General features: G+C 37.1%; 1 protein-coding gene across 3 annotated transcripts in view; it reads right to left on the bottom strand.

The window, feature by feature from the left end:
- Window positions 1-296: 296 nt before the first annotated feature.
- The window catches only part of SLC19A3 (solute carrier family 19 member 3), a 40,810-nt gene continuing 21,193 nt past the window's right edge, over window positions 297-19,913 (bottom strand). For all 3 annotated transcript variants that reach the window (XM_074191221.1, XM_074191220.1, XM_074191222.1), the window contains 5 exons: window positions 16,969-17,126; window positions 13,770-14,604; window positions 10,025-10,217; window positions 6,819-6,960; window positions 297-1,426 (listed from right to left, as the gene is read on the bottom strand). In XM_074191221.1, the coding sequence (XP_074047322.1) occupies window positions 1,259-1,426; window positions 6,819-6,960; window positions 10,025-10,217; window positions 13,770-14,604; window positions 16,969-17,115 (1,485 nt within the window). In that variant the 5' untranslated portion in view covers window positions 17,116-17,126 and the 3' untranslated portion in view covers window positions 297-1,258. The remainder of the gene's footprint in view (window positions 1,427-6,818; window positions 6,961-10,024; window positions 10,218-13,769; window positions 14,605-16,968; window positions 17,127-19,913) is intronic.

Below are 19,913 nucleotides of genomic sequence, written 5' to 3'. Positions count from 1 at the left end.
GAGCTGACCTTTTTCCCTCCCCACTTTGTACTAGGCCAGACCATTTGATTTCATATTTATTATGTATGTAAAACTATGAATTTTGTTATCAGTTCTTTCTCTGACTTCATAGGTCCTTTATTGAAGAGTGGAATGCCTTTATACTTGCAATCAGTCTAATCATCCTGATTATTTAATTAGGTTCATTTTTGGATCGAGCAGTAGGGGTATCTAGTCCTTAAAGTCATCATTGTAGTCTCTCCTATCACAGTAAGAGACTTTGTTTGAATTTTTCATACTGGCATTTCAGAAATAAACAATAATGACCAATAAAAACACTCATGGAAGGTATGAAAAGGGCTTTTCACATTAAAAAAAATTTATTTAGCAGCAACAGACACCGGATAATGAAGGTCAATCAAATAAATATTCCTAAAGACCATTTGGAGATGATTTCTGAAAATCTCCCTCTTGAGGAAAGACAGAATAAAGAGATTTCAGAAAACCTTTCCAATAGATTCTTTATTTCTATAAAATGAAAACAATGAAATAATGGCTCCCCATCAAATGGAAAAGAGTTCAATTGGGGCACATTGGGAGCCAGTACTAGTAGGTTGAGGAGTTTCTGGAATCAACTCCATTGCTGTAGTCTCTTGGTTACATAAGTTTAATAACTTATGTGAAGGAACAACTGGTTGAGGACTCGTCAAGTGACAGTTTCTGAACATTTCAGCATTTCAGGGTTTAATTGGGTGTTTTTCAGCCATGGGCATAGATGACTGTGTTTTCCAAAAGAATTATAGTAGTGTAGGCAGTTTGCTTAATTGTAGAGAAAGAAGAACAATGCAATGATGAACATTTTCATGAGAACTGTTTATTTTGGAAAATCAGACACCTGTGAGAAGGAAATTCTGGCTGGTCCATTTAGCAATTTATGAAGACAGAGAGAATGTTCACCTTCACATTGTTAGGCTGTCAACTTCAGTTGTCCTGATATATTGAGGTTTGTAAGTATATAGTTGAGTTTTAGAAGCCTTCATTCTTCATTGAACCAAAATAGAAAGGCTCTATAACTTCTGATGACTGAATCTCTTGGTGGCACCCAATTTGGCCTGAGATTAGTTGATCCAGTGGGACTGTGATGGATGGTGGTTTAGAAAAGGTCCACTGGAATCTAGTCATTCCATGTTTTTGGATTGATGGCAAGGGATCCATTTTCAAAAATATAACATTTTTCAAAGTAATTTTTTACAAAGAACTGAATCTAATGTGGTCAGAGCTAAAGCTTTGTTGATTCAATACATTTCTCTGGTGTTGTTTCATTTGCTTCTGTATTGGTGTTAGTGGTTATTTTCCTTCTTTTACATCTAGTGGAATAGATTATATACATACTCCTCACTATGAAAATTGAGGCAATGACTGAAAAGTAGACTCCATAAATTAGGAACTGAAAAAAACAAATAAGCTTTAATCACTCAAACACTTATATGACAGCCCAGTCCTTTATTCTGCTGAAGCATTATGATACTATTGGTTTACTTAGAGTTTAGAAACTACGAAGAATGAGGTCACCCCCAGGTTAAGAATGACATATTTGGTCAGTCAAGTGTTTATGAAAGGCTTACTATTTGTCATTGTGTTAAGTGTTAGTGATTTAAAAAAGCCAAAACAATGTCCATCCCCTTAAGGAAATCGCATTCTCTTAGGGAGACATCGTGTAACTTATAATGTACATAGAATACACCCAACATGAATGGAAGGTAATCTCAGAAGAATAAGAACAAGCAGTAAGAGAAGTGGAGGAAAATACCTGGAGGAGTTGAGATCTGACTTAGTTTTGAAGGAGGCCAGGGAACTATTTCATACTATTGATAAGGGAGGGCATTCCAGCTGTGAGTGGCAGTCAGTGAAAAAGGTCCAGAGTTTGAAGATGGAGTAGCATATGTGAGGAATATCAAGTATACCCAGAGCATGGAGTATGTGGATGGCAAGTAAAGTGGTAGGAGAGAGAGAGAGAGGAGAGAGAGAGAGAGAGAGAGACTGTTAAAAACTTTAGATGCCAAAGAAAACCTTATCTCCAAATCCTTTAGGATTTGTTTCTTAACTCTTTTTCTTTGTGACTTCATTGTCAGATATAAGAAACATTGGGTGGAGGCAACTAGGAGGTACAGTGGATAGAACACTGGTCCTGGAGTCAGGAGGACCTGAGTTCAAATGTAACTTCAGACACTAAATAATTGCCTAGCTGTGTGACCTTGGCCAAGTCACAACCCCATTGTCTTAAATAAAAAAAAAATTAAAAAAGAAAGACTGGGTGAAATAACTAAGTTCAACTCATCACTACTAAGGGGAAAAAAAATCACAGGGAAAGTATTTCCAATTGGAAGGACATGACACTGCTGAATATAAAGTTCAGATCTCTAACTTCCATTGAATTTAATAAAATGTTAAAGAGGAAAAAAAAATCTAGCACCTATTCCAACCTCACATTTCAACTTCTTAACTTTAGAGATGAGAATCAAAAGCCATAAAATTTAAATAACTTGCCAAAAGACAAAGGGGAGAAAGCAGAAGTGCATTGTAATCTAGGAGGTCTGATTCCAGATTCACAGCTCATTCTCCCTTCCTTTGATATCCATATCAAAATATTGAAATTGGAAGCATTTTCTTTTAAATGAAGGACATTCTCCCTTGTCTTCTCCCCCTCCTCCTTTTAAAATTTCACAGGATAAGAAAGACTGGCTGCAATCTTGACCAGTGGAATGATTACCCTCTGATTCATGGACCACTTGAAGTAATAAAAGTGAACTGTCTTGCTCTCAACACTTACCTTTCTGGGAGAGACCTAGTTTCAGTGTTTAACTATTTCTGGGCTAATTAACTGCCCAGAATTGGAGCTTTGACCTTAGGAGATATGTTGTAACTCTTAAAAAATCCAAATTTGTTTATCTCGGTTTTTGATTATGGGGGAAAAATAAAGCCCCCATTGAAGATACTTATCGTGTATAATACATACTTATGAGAATATTTGAATTTATAAATATATGTATTGGATATATATATAACTGAAGACTTTGTCAGTGCAAAGAATTCCATTAATTTCCTTAAACCTAGGGGTGGACTAGAACCAATTCAAAGCTGCTCAGGAGAGCCAATGGTTAAATTTCCATGAGAACATTTATATCTTAGAGATCCACAAATCCTATAAATAAAGGCATTATTTAGCATTTTGTAGACTCATTTTCCTAGATAGCTCATTGTTAAATACCTATAGTACATTACTACTTAAACTCCACTAAAAATAAGTGGTTGTGATCAAGAGTGATTTAGATATTGATGGGATTTTTTGGGCAATTTCTTCAAATTCCTCATTTTGTACTTGAAGAAATAGAGGACCAGAAAGGAAAAGTGATTACCTGAGGTCATACAAGGACTAAAGAGAGCTGCTTTTTTTTAAAAAAAATATGTGATGGAATATCCAAATAAGGGTTGAGTTATACTTCATTTATTAAAAAAAAAAAAAGAAAAGCCTTCTGTTATGCCTTGTATTGGATATATTCTATTGTCCTATAGACAGCCTCCCATAGGAATTATTTTCCCATTTCCATGCATTTTACTTTCATCTGGTTTAATATAAAAACAAAAATATCCATCATTGGATGACTAATCTAATAAACTCAGCAGCTCAGGGCTCATTTGGCTTCCTTACTAAAGACTGAGTGAGATGGTTTGCTGCCAAGTGAGACTAGGGATGTCACAGAGAGCGCCAGTCTACATTACTCTCAGAGGACCATCCAAATGGGAGCAGCTGTTCTCCTCATGTCAAAGAACTACTGCCATAATTTTTCATCTAATTTTTTATCACCTCAGCTTTGTTTTCATTCTTTCATTTTAATACTGACTATTTTGGGGAGGAAAGTTTAAAGCATGAGTCCTGAGAGTGAAGTCTTTGAGCTGAGGTTGGGGAGGTGGAGGTGGTAGGGCTGATGGGAAAATCTGAATATAATCAGAGAATAAGATGATTGCTAGCTATCAGTGGATCTCCTATTCAATCAGTAAGCAGTAGTAGGCACTAAGAATAAAAGCAATTTCCGTCTTCAAGGAGCTTCTGTTCAATGGAAACGTCATAAAGATAAGTAAAGGTATTAAAGACACCTACCAGGAAGATGGAAAGTAACCTTAGAGAGGAAGGCCCTAACTAGTAAATGGGGAATCAGAAAGACTTGCTGAAGGTAGCATGAGTCTTGAAGGAATCTAGGGATAATGAGTCAGATGTGGGGAGAACATTCTAGACATGGAAGGGGCTGGGGTGGGGGAGATGAAGCATCCTGTGGGAATAACAATAAAGAAGACATGGGAAGAACAATAAGGAAGATATGGAGGGAGAAGAGCAAGACCATAAAGATATAGGGGTCTAAGCTATGCTTTAAATACCCAGAGTTATATTTCATTTTGGAAGTAATGGAGACCAATTAGAAGAGTATTACAGTAGATGATGAAATTCTGAACTAGATGTGGGGGAAAAAAAGTAGGGGGAATGTCTTATCTTGTTGTGGAAAAAGGAATAAGATTAGGCAATATCTCAGGAATATTATAGAAAAATTCCTGAGGTGCCAGGTCAAGAAGAAAATATTGCAAATAATCAGGAAAATGGACATTTAATGACATGCAGGTCTGTCAAGCATTACTGATGAAAAGGTTAGAATTGGATGGAAAATTTTACTTTCAAATGTAAGACTTCAAGAGAAAAAGAGACACAGAGACAGATAAATAGGAAAATAGGATGGAGGGAAATAAACACTCATGCTATGAATGTGAATGGAATGAACTCACCCATACAACAGAAGCAAATAGAATGGATTCTAAACCAGAAAATGATCATAAGTGGTTAACAGTTAAAATAGAAGTATAGTAGAATCTATTATGCTAATGCTGAATTGAAAAAAAGCAATTAGCAATCACAATGTCAGAAAACAAAATAAAAATAGATCTAATCAGAAGAGATAAGTAGAGAAAGTACATTATGCTAAAAGGTATCAATGATGTAAAATCAATGCACCAAATAGCATAGCATCCAAATTCTTAAAGAAAAAGTTGCATGAGTTTTGTGAGGGATCTCAACTCTCTCCTCTCAGACCTAGATAAATCACCAAAAATAAACAAGTTAAGGAAATGAACAGAATTTTAGAAAAGTTAGATTTGCTAGACCGCTGGAGAAAATGAAATGAAAATCGAAAAGAGGATATCTTTTTTTTTCTTAGCTAAACATGATACCTTCACAAAAAGTGACCACATATTAGGGCAAAAAAAAACCTTAACTAAATTTGGGAAAGCAGAAATATCAAGTTCATCCTTTTCGAATCACAATGCAATAAAAATCCAATTCAACTAAGGTCATGGAAAAAATAGCAAGAGGAAATTCAGGAAGTCCTGAAAATCTAAGGAGAAATTAGTAAAACTGAATGCAATCATTGGGTTAATCAATGAACCAATGATTAATTTGATTAAAAACCCAAATTTCCAGTATCAAAGATAAAAAGGACGGATTTGCTACCAGTGAAGAGAAAAAAATAAAGGAAATAGGAGCATTTTGGCCAAATTTTGCCAGTAAATCAAAAAATGTAAGGAAAAATGGATGAATATTTACAAAAATATAAATTGCCCAGATTAAGATAATATATAAATAACTCGTAGCTTACAAAAAAAAAGATTAAACAAGCTATAAATCAATCCCTTAAAAAATCCACAGGATCAGATAAATTCTCAAGTGAATATTGTAAAACCTGTTAAAGAACATTGAATTTCAATATAATATAAACTATTTGGACAAATAGACAAAGAAAGAGTTCTACCAAATTCCATATGACACAAATTTGGTACTTATAGATTAGAAAAAGCAAGGAGAATACAGCAATTTTTCAGAAAGCTCAAACCCCATGACCTACAGAGATTTATTTCAGGAATACAAAACTGGTTTGATATTAGGAAAACATTAGAATAATTGATCACACCAATAACAAAAAAAATCATATGATTTTCTCATAGAGGCAGAAAAAACTTTTTTTAACAAATACAATACTCATTCCTATTAAAAATAGAAGAAAATATAGGAATAAGTAGCATCTACTTAACACCATCAGCAAGCATTATCTGAAACAGGGATAAGATTGAGGTGAAGAAAGTCTGTTATCATCACTATTATTCAATATTACATTAAATATGCAAACTATAGCATTAAAAGAAAAAGAAATTGAAAGAATTAGAATAGGCAGTGAGAAAACAAAATGATCACTCTTTTTTAAATATGATAGTGTAATAAGTGAATCCATTAAAAAAAACTAGTTGAAATTAGCAATTTCAGCAGAGTTCCAGGATACAAAAAAAACCTCATAATTCATCAGCATTTTCATATTATTACTGACAAGGTCATCAAGAGATAGAAAGAAAAATGCCATTTAAAATTCCTGCAGACAATTTAAAACACTAGGGACTCTACCTGACAAGGCCAATCTAGAAACTACACAATTACAAAAACACACACACAAAGTCAGAAATAAACAAATAGAAAAATATTGTTGTGGTTTGGCTGAATCAATTGGATAAAAATGAAAATTCTACCTAAAATAATATACTTATTCAGTTTCACATCAATCTACTAAAAAAATATTTTATAGGTCAAAAGGCTTTAATTCATTTGACTCTCTCCATAAGTGATCAGTGTCTGAGATAGGATTCCATCTCAGGTCTTCCTAATTCCATGTCTAGCACTCTTGTCACCCAGAACAAAGTTACAGCTCTGCCACCCCTATCCCCAAGAAAATTTGCTTAAGGAAACTTACCTGAATGTTGACTTGCAGACTCAGACCTCTGGAGTCAACTACAATTAACGTCATTATAGTCTGAATCACTAAGGCCACAAAGGTATTGACTCCAAAAACTAAAGCATAGCGCTCCATGCTAAGATTCACTGCAATCTGAAATCTAACATAAAATAATGGTCAATAATATCACCAATATAAAAATGCCAATATCAATATATACTAATATCCCACATATAAAAGGGTAGAAGCTCTTTGTTGGTCTTGTGCACAGGGCTTTTACAGGAGATAAAACATTGTCCTAATTGGGGGGGGGGGGTTACTTATAGTCATCTACTTCCAGAACAGTGAACAGTAAGGTGGAGAAAAAATTAAGGCCAAGGGTTCTGAACTATAGTGGTGCTAAAGCTGTTCAATTTAAGTGTGGGATCTGAGTAAGGAGATCTATTGAGTTCCATAAGGAAGAACAAACCAAGCCAAGTTAGAATCAGGGAACATCAAAGCTCCCATGCTGATCAGTAATGAATTTGGGCTGTGAGTAGCCTCTGTACTTCTATCCTGGATAAGAAAGGGAAAATTAGCCTCAAAAAAATAAAATGACTGAATGTTCAAAATCAAGTAGTAGTAGCCCAAGACATATTAGATATAATGTGGGGATTTGTGTCAGGAAGACCTGGGTTCAAATCCCATTTGGGACATAGGATTTAAATTCTCTGTCCTTTATAACTTATTTACTAAGTCATAGACTATATATTGTTCAGGAGGGATCCCCTGAAATCAAAGATAACACAAACTTTTCTTACCCATTCTAGAATTTCTTCTGTTTATTTTTAAATCCCACAATCTTAGTAGACTATAAACTCCCAGATAAGAGGAATGTTATATTTCCTTTGCTTTTTGCTTAGTCCTATACATAAAGTAGGCTTTTAATATTTGTTGAATAAAATTAGCAACAGTTCAAGCAAAGTTGAACAGCAGTTTGTCCCAATGTAAATTATAAAGTCAAGGACACAAAATGAAGTCTTATAGGAGACCTATTAAACAATACTTGTAAAGAAACTATGCTTTGGTATCATGGGCAGCTTCAGTGATGTGGATTGCAACCAGGTAGGAATTTAAGAGATTTGTTCAGGCATTCAGTGAGTGCCAGGTGGGATCTGAACCCATCTTCTGGATCCCACATCAAGTACTCTTATCTACTGAACCAAGATACTTCTTACTATTTCTTGTGCTTTCTAGTTTTTTTAAGTAGTAAACTAGCAATTATTTTCCTCAAAACATAAATTGAAACAAGAAACATTGCTCTTGTGCAGATTGTCCCTTGAAAGTCTTTTCTTTTAATTTATGGAAGCAATAGGGCTAAGTGACTTGCCCAAGGTCACAGAGCTAGGTAATTATTAAGTGTCTGAGGCCAGATTTGAACTCAGGTCCTCCTGACTCCAGAGCCAGTGCTCTATTCACTGTCAGGTTTAGACAAGTTCTATAAAAGCAATAGTTTATGAAAACTTAAGCAAGTCAGTAGACTGGCACTGAATGTCCTGAAGTGATCAGCTTTTTTCTTTTCTTTGTTTATTTTTTTTTTTAGATTTTTGCAAGGCAAACAGGGTTAAGTGGCTTGCCCAAGGCCACACAGCTAGGTCATTATTAAATGTCTGAGACCAGATTTGAACCCAGGTACTCCAGACTCCAGGACCGGTGCTTTATCCACTACGCCACCTAGCCTCCCCTATTCTTTTCTTTTTAGGTACAAGTAATATTTGCCGTCATACCAAGGGATCATTAACTTGGCAACTTCCTATCTGTGTGGGGGGAGTTAGGAATGCAGTGTTAAAGAGTGTCTTCACCTTAACCAGGATTACTGCACTCAAAATTCAGATTTATGTGCTGTGGTTAAGTCAGATTTCCTGACTTCAGTTCTAGGACTCTATCTGTTGGGAAACCAATATGTTGTGGTCATGAGACCACAACAGTCATTATCCAATCAACAGTCAACCCATTGAGAAATATAAATTAAAGCAATCCTTCATGTTTTATTTTATACCTGGTCCAATTGGTTTGCATATTTATATTCTATTGGTCCCCCCAATGAATCAGTTCTAATTTGTGATCCTATAGTCTATGCTTTTCCCCCTACATAATGATTGGGAAATAAGCTTGTACTCTGAATTAATATTTTCCATAGACTTTGCCAGAAGTCCATGGCACCAAAAGCCCCAATCTATTTTAAACTTTTTAATAAAGCACATTTTAAACTTTTAATAAATTCTTATTCATCACTTCCTTTAAAGCATCAAAGGTAGTCATGGGTGCTCCCTTTCTCTATTAGTTTTCAACTGTGTTCTGTGACTTTCTGAAATAGAAACTGAGGAGAGCTCTGCTTTCAGAGATAAGCTTATGAAAGATTTGATAGAAGTGAGAAGGTTCAATGGAGAATTTCCTCCTCCACGGTTTTGAAACAGATCTTGAGAGCTAGAGCAAGGTAATAGGGCTGATGTTACTCTGTTTCCCAGAGCAGACCTTGGAAAAGACAATGCATTTATAGATTTGAAAGCAATTTATCCTGGTCCAACATTATGTAGAATCAATGAGTGATAGGATAATAGTTTCAGTTGATTTTTATCACGAATCAGTTTCCAAATAGGAAGTTGCGAGCAATGAGTGGCTCATCCCTTCAGGTGTTTTTTTTCCTGGCATGATGGAGTCCCATCTTTATATCTATAGCTCTTGAAATGATTTCCAAATAGCCTATTTTGGCTTTCTTTATGAATCAGGACAGGGTGCTTTCAAAAATATCTGTGGGATTTTGATCTTTATATAATCTCTGTATCTAGGTCTCTACAGGGCATCTTATTTCAATTTCCTGGGAACATTTCTAAAACTGGTTTCACAGAGAGGTAGGTATGCTAGGATTACCCAACAAGAGATCCAAGACTGAAAGACACCTTATCAGTGAGCAACACCTTAAAATCACATCCTGTTATGATAATTTACAAAACAAAACAAAAATCAAAACCCGATGACACATGCTTGTCAAACCAATTGTTCAGCACCATTGACCTTTTTCTAGTTTCATCATCCTCAGCAAAATTCAGAAAAAGGTACAAAGTAAATTGTTACCTAGCTTCTGACAACAAAACAAAGTAGCATTCAAGACAGACTTATCCAAAGGAAGGGGATATATTTTAAAATGACAAATTAGACAAGTTTGAGAGAAACACAATACTTACACTGCAATGGTTATAAGAAGCATATAACTTGTTTTGAAAATCAGAAAGGCAGCGTAACACACCCAGATGCTCTTGGTGAAATGCATGAGGAACAGTGAACCAGCATTCAAGGCTGAGAAGATTCCTAAAGCCAACTCTCCTAAAAGGTCCCAGTTGATTTTCACATATCCCACTGCAAAAGCTGCTATAGCACCTGCAAGAAAGAGAATAAAAGACCAGATTATTATTTATTCCACTCTAGGAAATATCTATTTGGGAAAAAAATCAGAAACCATGTTTACTAATTCATGGATGTAAAATCATATTTCTAGAGTTGGAGGAATCAGACAGTTTCTAAAAGTCCTTCTTTTACAGCTGAAGCAATGGGACCCTAAGGAGATTATTGAGTGGTCCCACAAAGAATTAATAAAGAGGTAAGATTTGAACCTGGGCAACCTGCTTCTGAATACAGTACAAAGGACTTTCAAATGGATGAGCAATCTGACAATGATGAGGATCAGGAAAGACTTCCTGGAGGAGGTGACAGCCAAGCCTTGACTGGAAGGACTATGGAGATATCATGAGATAAAAATGAAGAAGGATTGCATAAATGCATGGTTTCAATTAGGAATGTAGAACCAGACTATTGTAAAGAGAAAAGTCCCTTAGGGATTCTGGCTTAATAATAATCTAGACTCATGGATTTTCTGCTAAAAATTCCTATATTTTATACTAAATTCTATTTATGCTAATTTTCCTATATTTTTTCCTGTGAATAATGAAACATTTCCTTTGGATTTTTGTTCCAGGGTATATTGAAGCTTGAATTATTACTGTTCTCATGAAGAAACTAAAGCCTAGCTAGTAAGCAGTTGAGTTCAAACTAAAACTCAGGGCACCTTATCTCCCAGAGACATGTTTGTTCAATTTTTTAATATTGCAGGTCTGTCCTTTCAGTCCTCCAGGGAGAATATCTCACATATTTGTTTCTCTTTGGGGGCAAATCAAAAGCCTTCATTTTTCTACACTTTTAGCAAAGACTCTAGATATCTTACCAAATAGTGTGCTGATATAATATTTTCTCCAAATTCTTAAGTCTTGACATCACAGGCTGATTTCTGATGTGATTCTGATGATCCGTGCTGAAAATTTAACAATCAGATCTCACAAGTACTTCTAGCTGGATCCAACATATTCTTTTCCTATATCCAAGGTTTTGTTGCGATATAGCCTTTATGTTTGCTCTCTCCCTCTAATTTGTAGTTACCAATCTCTGATTACATGTACTAAAGTTGTGGGTCATGCAGTCATCTTTTCAGATAAAATTCTTGGTAGTCTTCTACTTGGTCCCTTGTGGGTATGGCCAAATTTTTTATGAGATCTGTATCAAAAAGCATATATTAAGCACCTACTGTATGGTGTTGGGTGCTCAGGATACAGACAAAAGAAGGCAGCTTCTATCCTCAAGGAGCTTACATTCTATTGGAAAAGATAATTACATACATGCACGAATGCACATATGCACATGCATATTTATAACTATGCTAACTGCAGTTTTTTTCTTTTTTTGGAAATTGAGAGTAGCTAGAATTCTTTTCTAAAGAAGAAATGAGGGACCTTTAAAGACAGGCTTTTGTGATTATGTGAATTTTGACCCTATTTATACACAGGATTGGCAATAATGTCTGGAAAGGAAAATGCATATGGCTTCTGTCCAAACACAGGTGTAGAAAATCAAAAGGAAAGGAAATAGGCCCAAGTAAAGCAACCAGAAAGAACAGTCCTTGACTTCTAAGACTCAAAGTAGACTCTCCAGGAAGAAAGAGAATGAGCTTGACAATGGGTTTCCTGAAAAATTTCAATAAAGACTTCCTAGAACTATCTTCAAAGTCTCCTTTGATTTTCAATAAGGAAAATAAATGTCTATTATTTAGTGAAGTGTTAATATCTTATTGGTTAACTAGTATTTATTAAATGTTTCCTGGCACTATTAACTTCTAGGGAATCAAAGAAAGGCAAAAACCAAAACAAAACAAAAACCTAATCTCTGCTCTCAAGGGGCTCACAGAAATAAGGGAGACAACATGCAAACACTTATATACAAACAAGAAAAATACAGGATAAATTGATGGTAATCTCTAAAGGAAGATACTAAAATTAAAAAGAATTGAAAAAGGCCTCTTGTCAAAGGCTGGAATTTTAGCTGAACTTCAAGTCAAGGAAGGTAGGAGGCAGAGGTGAGGAGGGACAGACAGTTCCAGGCCTGAGAGGGGCGGGCAGCCAAGGCTCTCTAAGAAAAAAGTGAGGGAAAAAAAAGTGGAGGCACATGGTGGATGGTCTTTTCTAGTAGTTTAACTACAAAAGGGCAGAAGAGATAAAGGCTGAGATGGCAGGATCAAGTGAAAAAAATGTTTTTAGGATAGAGGAGACATAGGTATGTTTATAGATAATAGGAAATGAGCCAGAAGAAGGGGGGAGATTTAAAATGAGGATGGGGGGGCAGATAACAGAGAGGACAATCTATTGGAGGAAATAGGATGGAATGATCACTTGAACAGGTAGAGTGGTTGTTCTTTTTTTTTTTTTGCAAGGCAGTGGGGTGAAGTGGCTTGCCTAAGGCCACACAGCTAGGTCATTATTAAGTGTCTGAGACCGGAGGTGTTGATCTTGACAAGGTTGCTCCATCATACGAAACAGAGGTGAAGGAAGAGAAAGGGCAGAAGGCATGTGAGTGGAGATAAAAGAGGGGAGAAGATGGAGTTGACAGAGAATATTCCCAATTTTCCTGTAAAGTATAAGGTAAAGTTTTCAGCTCAAATAGTGGGGGGGGGAAGCCATGAGAAGTTTGAAGAGGTAGGTAAAGGGTTGGAAGAGCAGCTGTGGAAAATGGGGGGGGGGTATGTTGACACAAGAGATATAGCAGGATTGACTAGTAGCAGTGGTGCCCAGTGGAGGTTGTGTCACAAATCTGTAGTGGGCTCAGTCAAAATGGTTCCATGATTTTCTCCATCTTTTAGAAGGGGACAAAGTAGGGGAATGATCCAAGACTGAGCCTTGGCTAAGTAGAATTGGTGATATGATAAGAGGGCTAGGGACTCCAGAGAGGAGGAAAGTATAGACTTGAATTGGTTCACCATGGAGTGAAGACCTATAGAAGAGGAGAGCAACATGGGAGAGAACTGAGGGCTCAAAAAACTGAGAGGTCACAGGGTAGATAAAGAGTGGAATTTTATAACAGAAAATAGAGATTTTATTGCTTATTTATATAGCCAGATGGTGCAGTGGATAGAGTATACTGTCTGCCTCCATTTCCCAAACTGCAAATATGGGCTTAATAATAGTACTTATCTCCTTCCTTCTCTTCACTCTCTCTTCCTTCTTTCCTTCCTCACTCTTCCTCTTTCCCTCCCTTCCTTCCACGATTGACTCAATAGATGTAGACTGAAACACTTAGTGAAAGTGGTACCAAAAAATTGTACCTTTTACATAGGAGCCACTTGATTTTTGTCTTTGTAACTTTTTATAGATAACATTTATATTATGCTTCCTAGGCACCGGGCATTATATCAGCTCTTTACAAATGTTATCTCATTTGACCCTCACAAAACCCCCTACTATTATTATCCTCATTTTACAAATCAGGAAACTGAAGCAGACAGCACACTATATCCTGGACCACCTACCTTCCTTTGTATATCCAATACTTGTTTAATTGATTGGTTCAGGAGTATTGAAGAAAAAGGATGCTCCAGCTTTGTCTACTTACTTCCTAATGCTGCAACAGCTTCTACTCCTCCATTATACACATTAGAGTTTTGAGATGGTGCTTTGTAATCCCACAGAACTTGGATATAATTTAGCACTTGGTTAAAGCCAGCTGTGGAAGAAGCCCACCAAATGGACCAAAAAAAAAGATGTTTAGTCATGTAGCACTCCTTCAAGTCTTGGCACCACTGCAGAAACACTCTCAGCATCAAGTTTCTTTGTTGAAGGTCAGATGATTGGCTTTTTTGCTGCTGTCCTGATTTGGCAGATGATTCTGAAATGGTGCTGCCATCTTGGCTGACTGATGAACTTCCATTTTGAGGCATCTCTAATGCTTCTACATCCTTGTCTGGTGATCCCCCAGAAGTTTCTGCTCCCATCTTTTTATGGAAATACATGCTTTTCTCAGGCATTGGAAGAAAAAATGTGAAAATGAATGCCAAGGAGACAGAAGCCATCGTTATAACGTTGAGATAAAAGTAAGATAGGCCTACCAGGGAGACTAGGACTTGACTCAGCACCGAAGCAGCAGTGTAGCCTACTAGCGTGATGCTTCTACAGTAGCCCGTTACTTTCTGGTAGTGTTCCACATTGACCACACTGTAAATGTAGGAGTAATAAGCCACCTCCGTGGCTGTGACCATACCATAGAAAAATTCAACAACCTGCATGGCTAATAATCCTGGAGCAAATAAGAGCAGTAACCAGGTAACCAAAAAACTAACTCCTTGCAGGATGATCATGGGCTTGTACCGAAGGAAATCAGTCAGCACAAACACAGGGAATAGTAGCACCAAATAAGAGTAAGTCCAAACTGGAAACATATGATTGGAGACCTGTGGGATAACAAAAATGTATAATGTGAGAATAAGAAAGCTCAAAGCTTCAAGCTCATGAAAGCGTGAAGAGCTAGCTAATGTTTTTAATCTATTTCACCCATAGATAAAGACATATAGATATAGGCAGATACATCGATATACATATACATATACATATATATATATAAAGACAGATATAGACATATAGACAGACATATAGGCAGAAACATATAGACAGAGACAGACATAGAGACATATAGAGAAAGTCAAACACATACATAATTTCTTTTTCTATATTGAATTATATCTTTTCTTTTTTAAAATAAATTTTCTTTGTTACCTTTTTTCTCTCACTGACACATGGTGCTCTTAGCCTAGGGTAAGTTTTAAAGTATAGCTATAAATAGAAGTTACCTGTAGCTTTCCATACCCATAGTCCCTCATTTTGGCAAAGAAACTAGAATGGGGCAGAAGGACTGTGCTTTTTTCATCTCTATTCTTTAGGGCTAAGCTTCATTCTCTCATACCTTCACAGAATTCAGTTCTAAGTGGTTTGTTCTTTCCACTAATAGTGTAGTATATGGTGTTCCTATATTTCATGCCCTGGCCATCCTTAAACCTGACTTTCTTTTTTACTTCCTAATCCATCTTAAAAGCTGATAAAAAAAAAAGTAGGGATAGCAGCTGAGCACCTGAAGTATCTAATAATGAATAGTTTTCTCTAATGTGGTAGATAAGAGCACTGGAACTGGAATCAGGAAGACCTAAATTTAAATTTGGCCTCAGAAACTTACTAGTTGTGTGATCCTGGGCAAATCTCTTAGCCTCTATTTGCCTCAATTTCCTCATCTATATAATAGGGACTATTTTAGCACCTGCCTCTCAGGGTTGCTGTGAAGATCAAATGAGATATTTGTAAAGCACTTAACATGATGGCATCTAGAAATAGTATATAGATTACAAAGAAACAGTAGCTATCATCAGCATCAGCATCATTTTAGAAACTGCTTCAGGGCTTAAGCTAAAATGGGAGTCCTAGGATTCCAGAATTGGAATCTTGGCTCCCATGTGTGACTTGGATAAGTCACTTTATCTCTCTGTGCTTCCATTTCCATTTAAGCAGGTGGGGAGGACAGTTGAACTAGATGACCTCTTAGGTATTTTCCAGTTCTTGATTCATTATCCAAAGAAGATGCACAATCAGATAACTTCATTTGCAAATTAAAAATGAATCAGGAATTAAGATCCATTTGTTTGTGGCTCTGGAGAGGAAAACAGGGTGGAGAACCCTGAGAAGAATTTAATCTTCTCTTTGATTTCTTCTATAAATGTTAAGGTCTAAGGAGAATGAAATACTTCATCTTATCTTTTACTGTTTACAAAATTGTGTTCCTACATGACAGAAAATGATTAACAGAGTTATCTTCCTTTTTTTCCCTTGGGTGTGGCAATATTGGGATACTTTGGACACCAGTTTTTTGGGGAAGGGGTTGAGGAGCTAGTCATTAAATTTCTGCTACAACTGTCTAAGTACAATAATAATAATTCCTCTAAGTTTTTTACAACTATATTCCTGATCAAAGATTTTCTTAGCTATTGGCTCCTTAATCAAGGAAAGAATGTGTCCTTTACATTTGGAAAGGAGTAACTTGTCCTGTCCTCCTGAAAGAACATGACCTCCCTGAGGCATGTTAGCACTGTAGAAGGATAATTCTCTCTGATGCTGATGTTTGTCATGACATCAGGGAAGGTGATGACATGACAAGTACATGAATTGGATTTGATTGAGCTAGGCTGTGCTAAAGTCACCAGTCTCACTTTCTCTCCCAGAGTCATCTGGATCCAATAATATGAATCATGATGACTGGAGATGGCCCTGGATGAGAGGTATTTGGGGTTAAGTGACTTGCCCAAGGTCACAAGGCTAGCAAGTGGCAAGTGTCTGGGCTGGGATTTGAACTCTTGTCCTCCTGACTCCAAGGTCAGTGCTCCATCCACTGAACTACCTAGTGCAGATGGTCTTTAGGAAAGCTTAAGGTTTTGCCTATTCTTGTTATATCCTTTTTATGTCAGCTTAGTGTGGCCATTACCATGATGGCTGCACCTATAGACGAATGGTAAATCCCAGAGAATAAAACTTCAAGTCTATTCTATATTTTATATCATTTTATTTTAACCCTATATTTTCAAGCTTTACAGTTTTAGGGATCATGACAAATACCAGAGAATCCTTCAACTCCATTTGTTCATCTTGCCCAAAAGTTGACTTTAAGGGCCATGATTCTTGGTTGCAACTTGGGAGTAAGTAGAATTTAGTTCATGGAAAACATGCAACACCCTCTTCCCAATATCAAAAACCACACTCTTTGTCATTTGACTTACCTCACTGAGGGTCATATTTTTATCTGGTCCAGTTAAGTACGGTACCAAAAATGGTTCTGATGGTCTCATGGTGGAAAAAAACCCATAGAGACAGAGGATGGTGGTGGGGAAAATCCAGGACTGATGCATTGTTTTACAGCACTCCATGGTTGGTTAGGCTGGAACAAAGAAAAGATCATGAATGATGCTTGAAGTTTCTCTCTTAAGGTCAAAGATAAATTACTTTCCCCCAGAAATTGGGGATTACTTTTCCAAGCCCTACTTTTCTTTTTGCCTCAATAATGAAATCAACCCAATACCAAAGCCCCCCCCCCCACCTTGGGAATTAAAAAAAATGGTTCTTGACTTCTTGAAAACAAATAGTCAATTCAAAGTGATGAGCAGTATTTAAGAAGGGAGGAAATGGAGTTGGGGAAAGAGGGTTTAAAGATAGATCTGTGGAAGTTACAGGAGAGAGGGTTTAAGGATCACTGTGGATTTGTTTAGTGAAAAATTTACCAATCTCAGACTCAGGGAGGTAAGAAAGGCTTAGTTCACAGGTTGCTCCAACAGTTTAAAAGTTACCACAATGGGGCGGCTAGGTGGCGCAGTGGATAAAGCACCAGCCTTGGAGTCAGGAGTACCTGGGTTCAAATCCAGTCTCAGACACTTAATAATGACCTAGCTGTGTGGTCTTGGGCAAGCCACTTAACCCCATTGCCTAGCAAAAACCTAAAAAAAAAAGTTCACAAAAATTCACAAGTTAGGGTCTTTGGAGGAGGACCTAGAAAGAAGACAAAATAAGTAGAGAAAGGCAAAGGGGTAGGAGAGTTTGGGGATGATTCTCTGAGAGTGAGATGCCCTCCAAAGAACAGGAAGTAGATAAGTCGTAAAGGAGTATAATAGGGGCAGGGAATGTCAGGCACCAAAAGAGCTGGCTAACCTCCAAATGCAAAGGAGCTGCTGCTCCATTGAGGAAGGAGCTGAGCTTTTAAGGTGGATGTAGGTAGGGAGAGATATGCAGATGAGGGTAGGTAGCTCAGAGAGCAGAGGTAAAGAGAGGTGCTGTTAGCTCAGAGACTTAATTCTTTTAAGTTAAGGCAGGGATTCATTGTTTTGTTGATAGAGTCTTGTTTTGTACCTAGTAACAGGACTCTACTAAGTCCTTGCCAGGGAGGGGGAAGCACTTTACTAAAAGTTCATTGATCCCTTCTCATGGATTGGACAATGAGAAGGGGAGAAATAGAGTATAAAGATTAACTATAAAGCATTTCTCTCCAACATTTCCCCTAATTCAGTATTATGTTTCTTTCTTCTTAAATTAGATTTGAGAAATCTCAAATTCAAATTTCAAAACTACCTCATTTCAAATTGAGAGGCAGGTCTCTCCACTTTTACCCTTACCTGACCATTCTCAGCCCAAAGAATATAAAATTTGATTTAACAGCTAGATTTCTTTTTTTACAATCTTGTCTTAAATCCAGATCATTTAGGATCTCATTGATTGGTCAACAGTCATTGTTTGGGCCCTGATTGGTCCAGAGTGAATAAGTAGAGCAATTGTTTTTGTTTTGGTCAGAATCCCAGTAGGTCTTCCTGGCCCAGACTGATTTACTTTTTTGGACTAGGTAAAAGTGGCTGCTCTTTGTCTCATTTCTTTCTTCCTAGCCTAGATCAGGGAATGGATGTTGCCTCAGTCAAACTGAACCTGTAAAAGGTCTTAGCTTAAAACAATCCATGTTTCCCACTGCATTCAGGGTCATTTCCAAATCATCTGGATCTATTGGGATCCAGATGGCTCTGAAGGAGAAAGTGAGACTGGTGACTTTGCATAGCTCTCCCTCATTTAAATCCAATTCACTAGCATGCAATGTCATCATTTCCCTGAAGTCTTGCTCCTCTGCAAGAACAAGGACAAGCAACAACAATCTGGTTTAAAAGGAAAATCACTCCTCCAGAAGGCAATGCAGAGCCAAGGAAGTGGCTAAAGAAGAAAATTCTGTCCTAAGGGGAGAAGTAAGTGGCTCGCAAAATGATAGCACATCAGGTGACAGACATATGCTCAACTCTTTAGCAGTTGAATATTGGGCACCATCTCTGCTCATTTGTGAAATCTATGTACCCAACTTAGATGAACAAGACACTTCAGAACACTATTTTTACTTAATCAATATCCTGCCAATCTCCCCTGCCTTTAAAATGAATGACTATCCTTATGGATCATGAAGGATAAATAATGGCTAGCTAAGATGTGAACTTGCAAAACATGAAAGGTTTAAAATGGAATACTGTTTCCTAGGTCTTATTTGAGAGTCAGGTGAATGGAGTAAAGAACTTATTCATTAAAGTGAATATCTTCTCTTTTTGTCTTTTCCCTAAGTCTATGTTATTTTGACAATGATTTTTGGAGCAACTATTAAAAGATAGTTCCTAGGGGGCAGCTAGGTGGCACAGTGGATAGAGCATTGGCCCTGGAGTCAGGAGTACCTGGGTTCAAATCCGGTCTCAGACACTTAATAATTACCTAGCTGTGTGGCCTTGGGCAGGCCACTTAACCCCATTTGCCTTGCAAAAACCTAAAAAAAAATAGTTCCTATTCTCCAAGTGCTTGCTTCCCAAAGACTCCTTCTGGCCTAAACTACCCAACACTTGGAAGGGTTTTGCTTTTGAGGGCAAAGTTCTTTGGATAATGAAAGTTTCCCTTAATGATTAACAAGTTGTCTTCCCCTTCCACCTCCCCTAGCCAATTCCTATTACACTCTTCCCATCTTAATGATTATAAGCTCTGTTTACTTCCTTCTCTCAAATCCTACCCCAAGGATATCTACCCCTTCCACTGTGTTCTCTGGAATGCCAGTTTCCATAGGCAACAGGCTTGCCTTCATCTAAAATCTTTTCAATTCCCATTCTTCCTTCTGGTTTTCACAGAGACCGGGCTCCCTCTTGTTGACCCAGCTTCCCTGGCT

Source organism: Macrotis lagotis, chromosome 6 (assembly GCF_037893015.1).
Source record: "Macrotis lagotis isolate mMagLag1 chromosome 6, bilby.v1.9.chrom.fasta, whole genome shotgun sequence".
Classification (NCBI taxonomy): Eukaryota; Metazoa; Chordata; class Mammalia; order Peramelemorphia; family Peramelidae; genus Macrotis; species Macrotis lagotis.
Note: the sequence above shows the minus strand (reverse complement) of the source record. Positions and strands in the feature narration are given on the sequence as shown.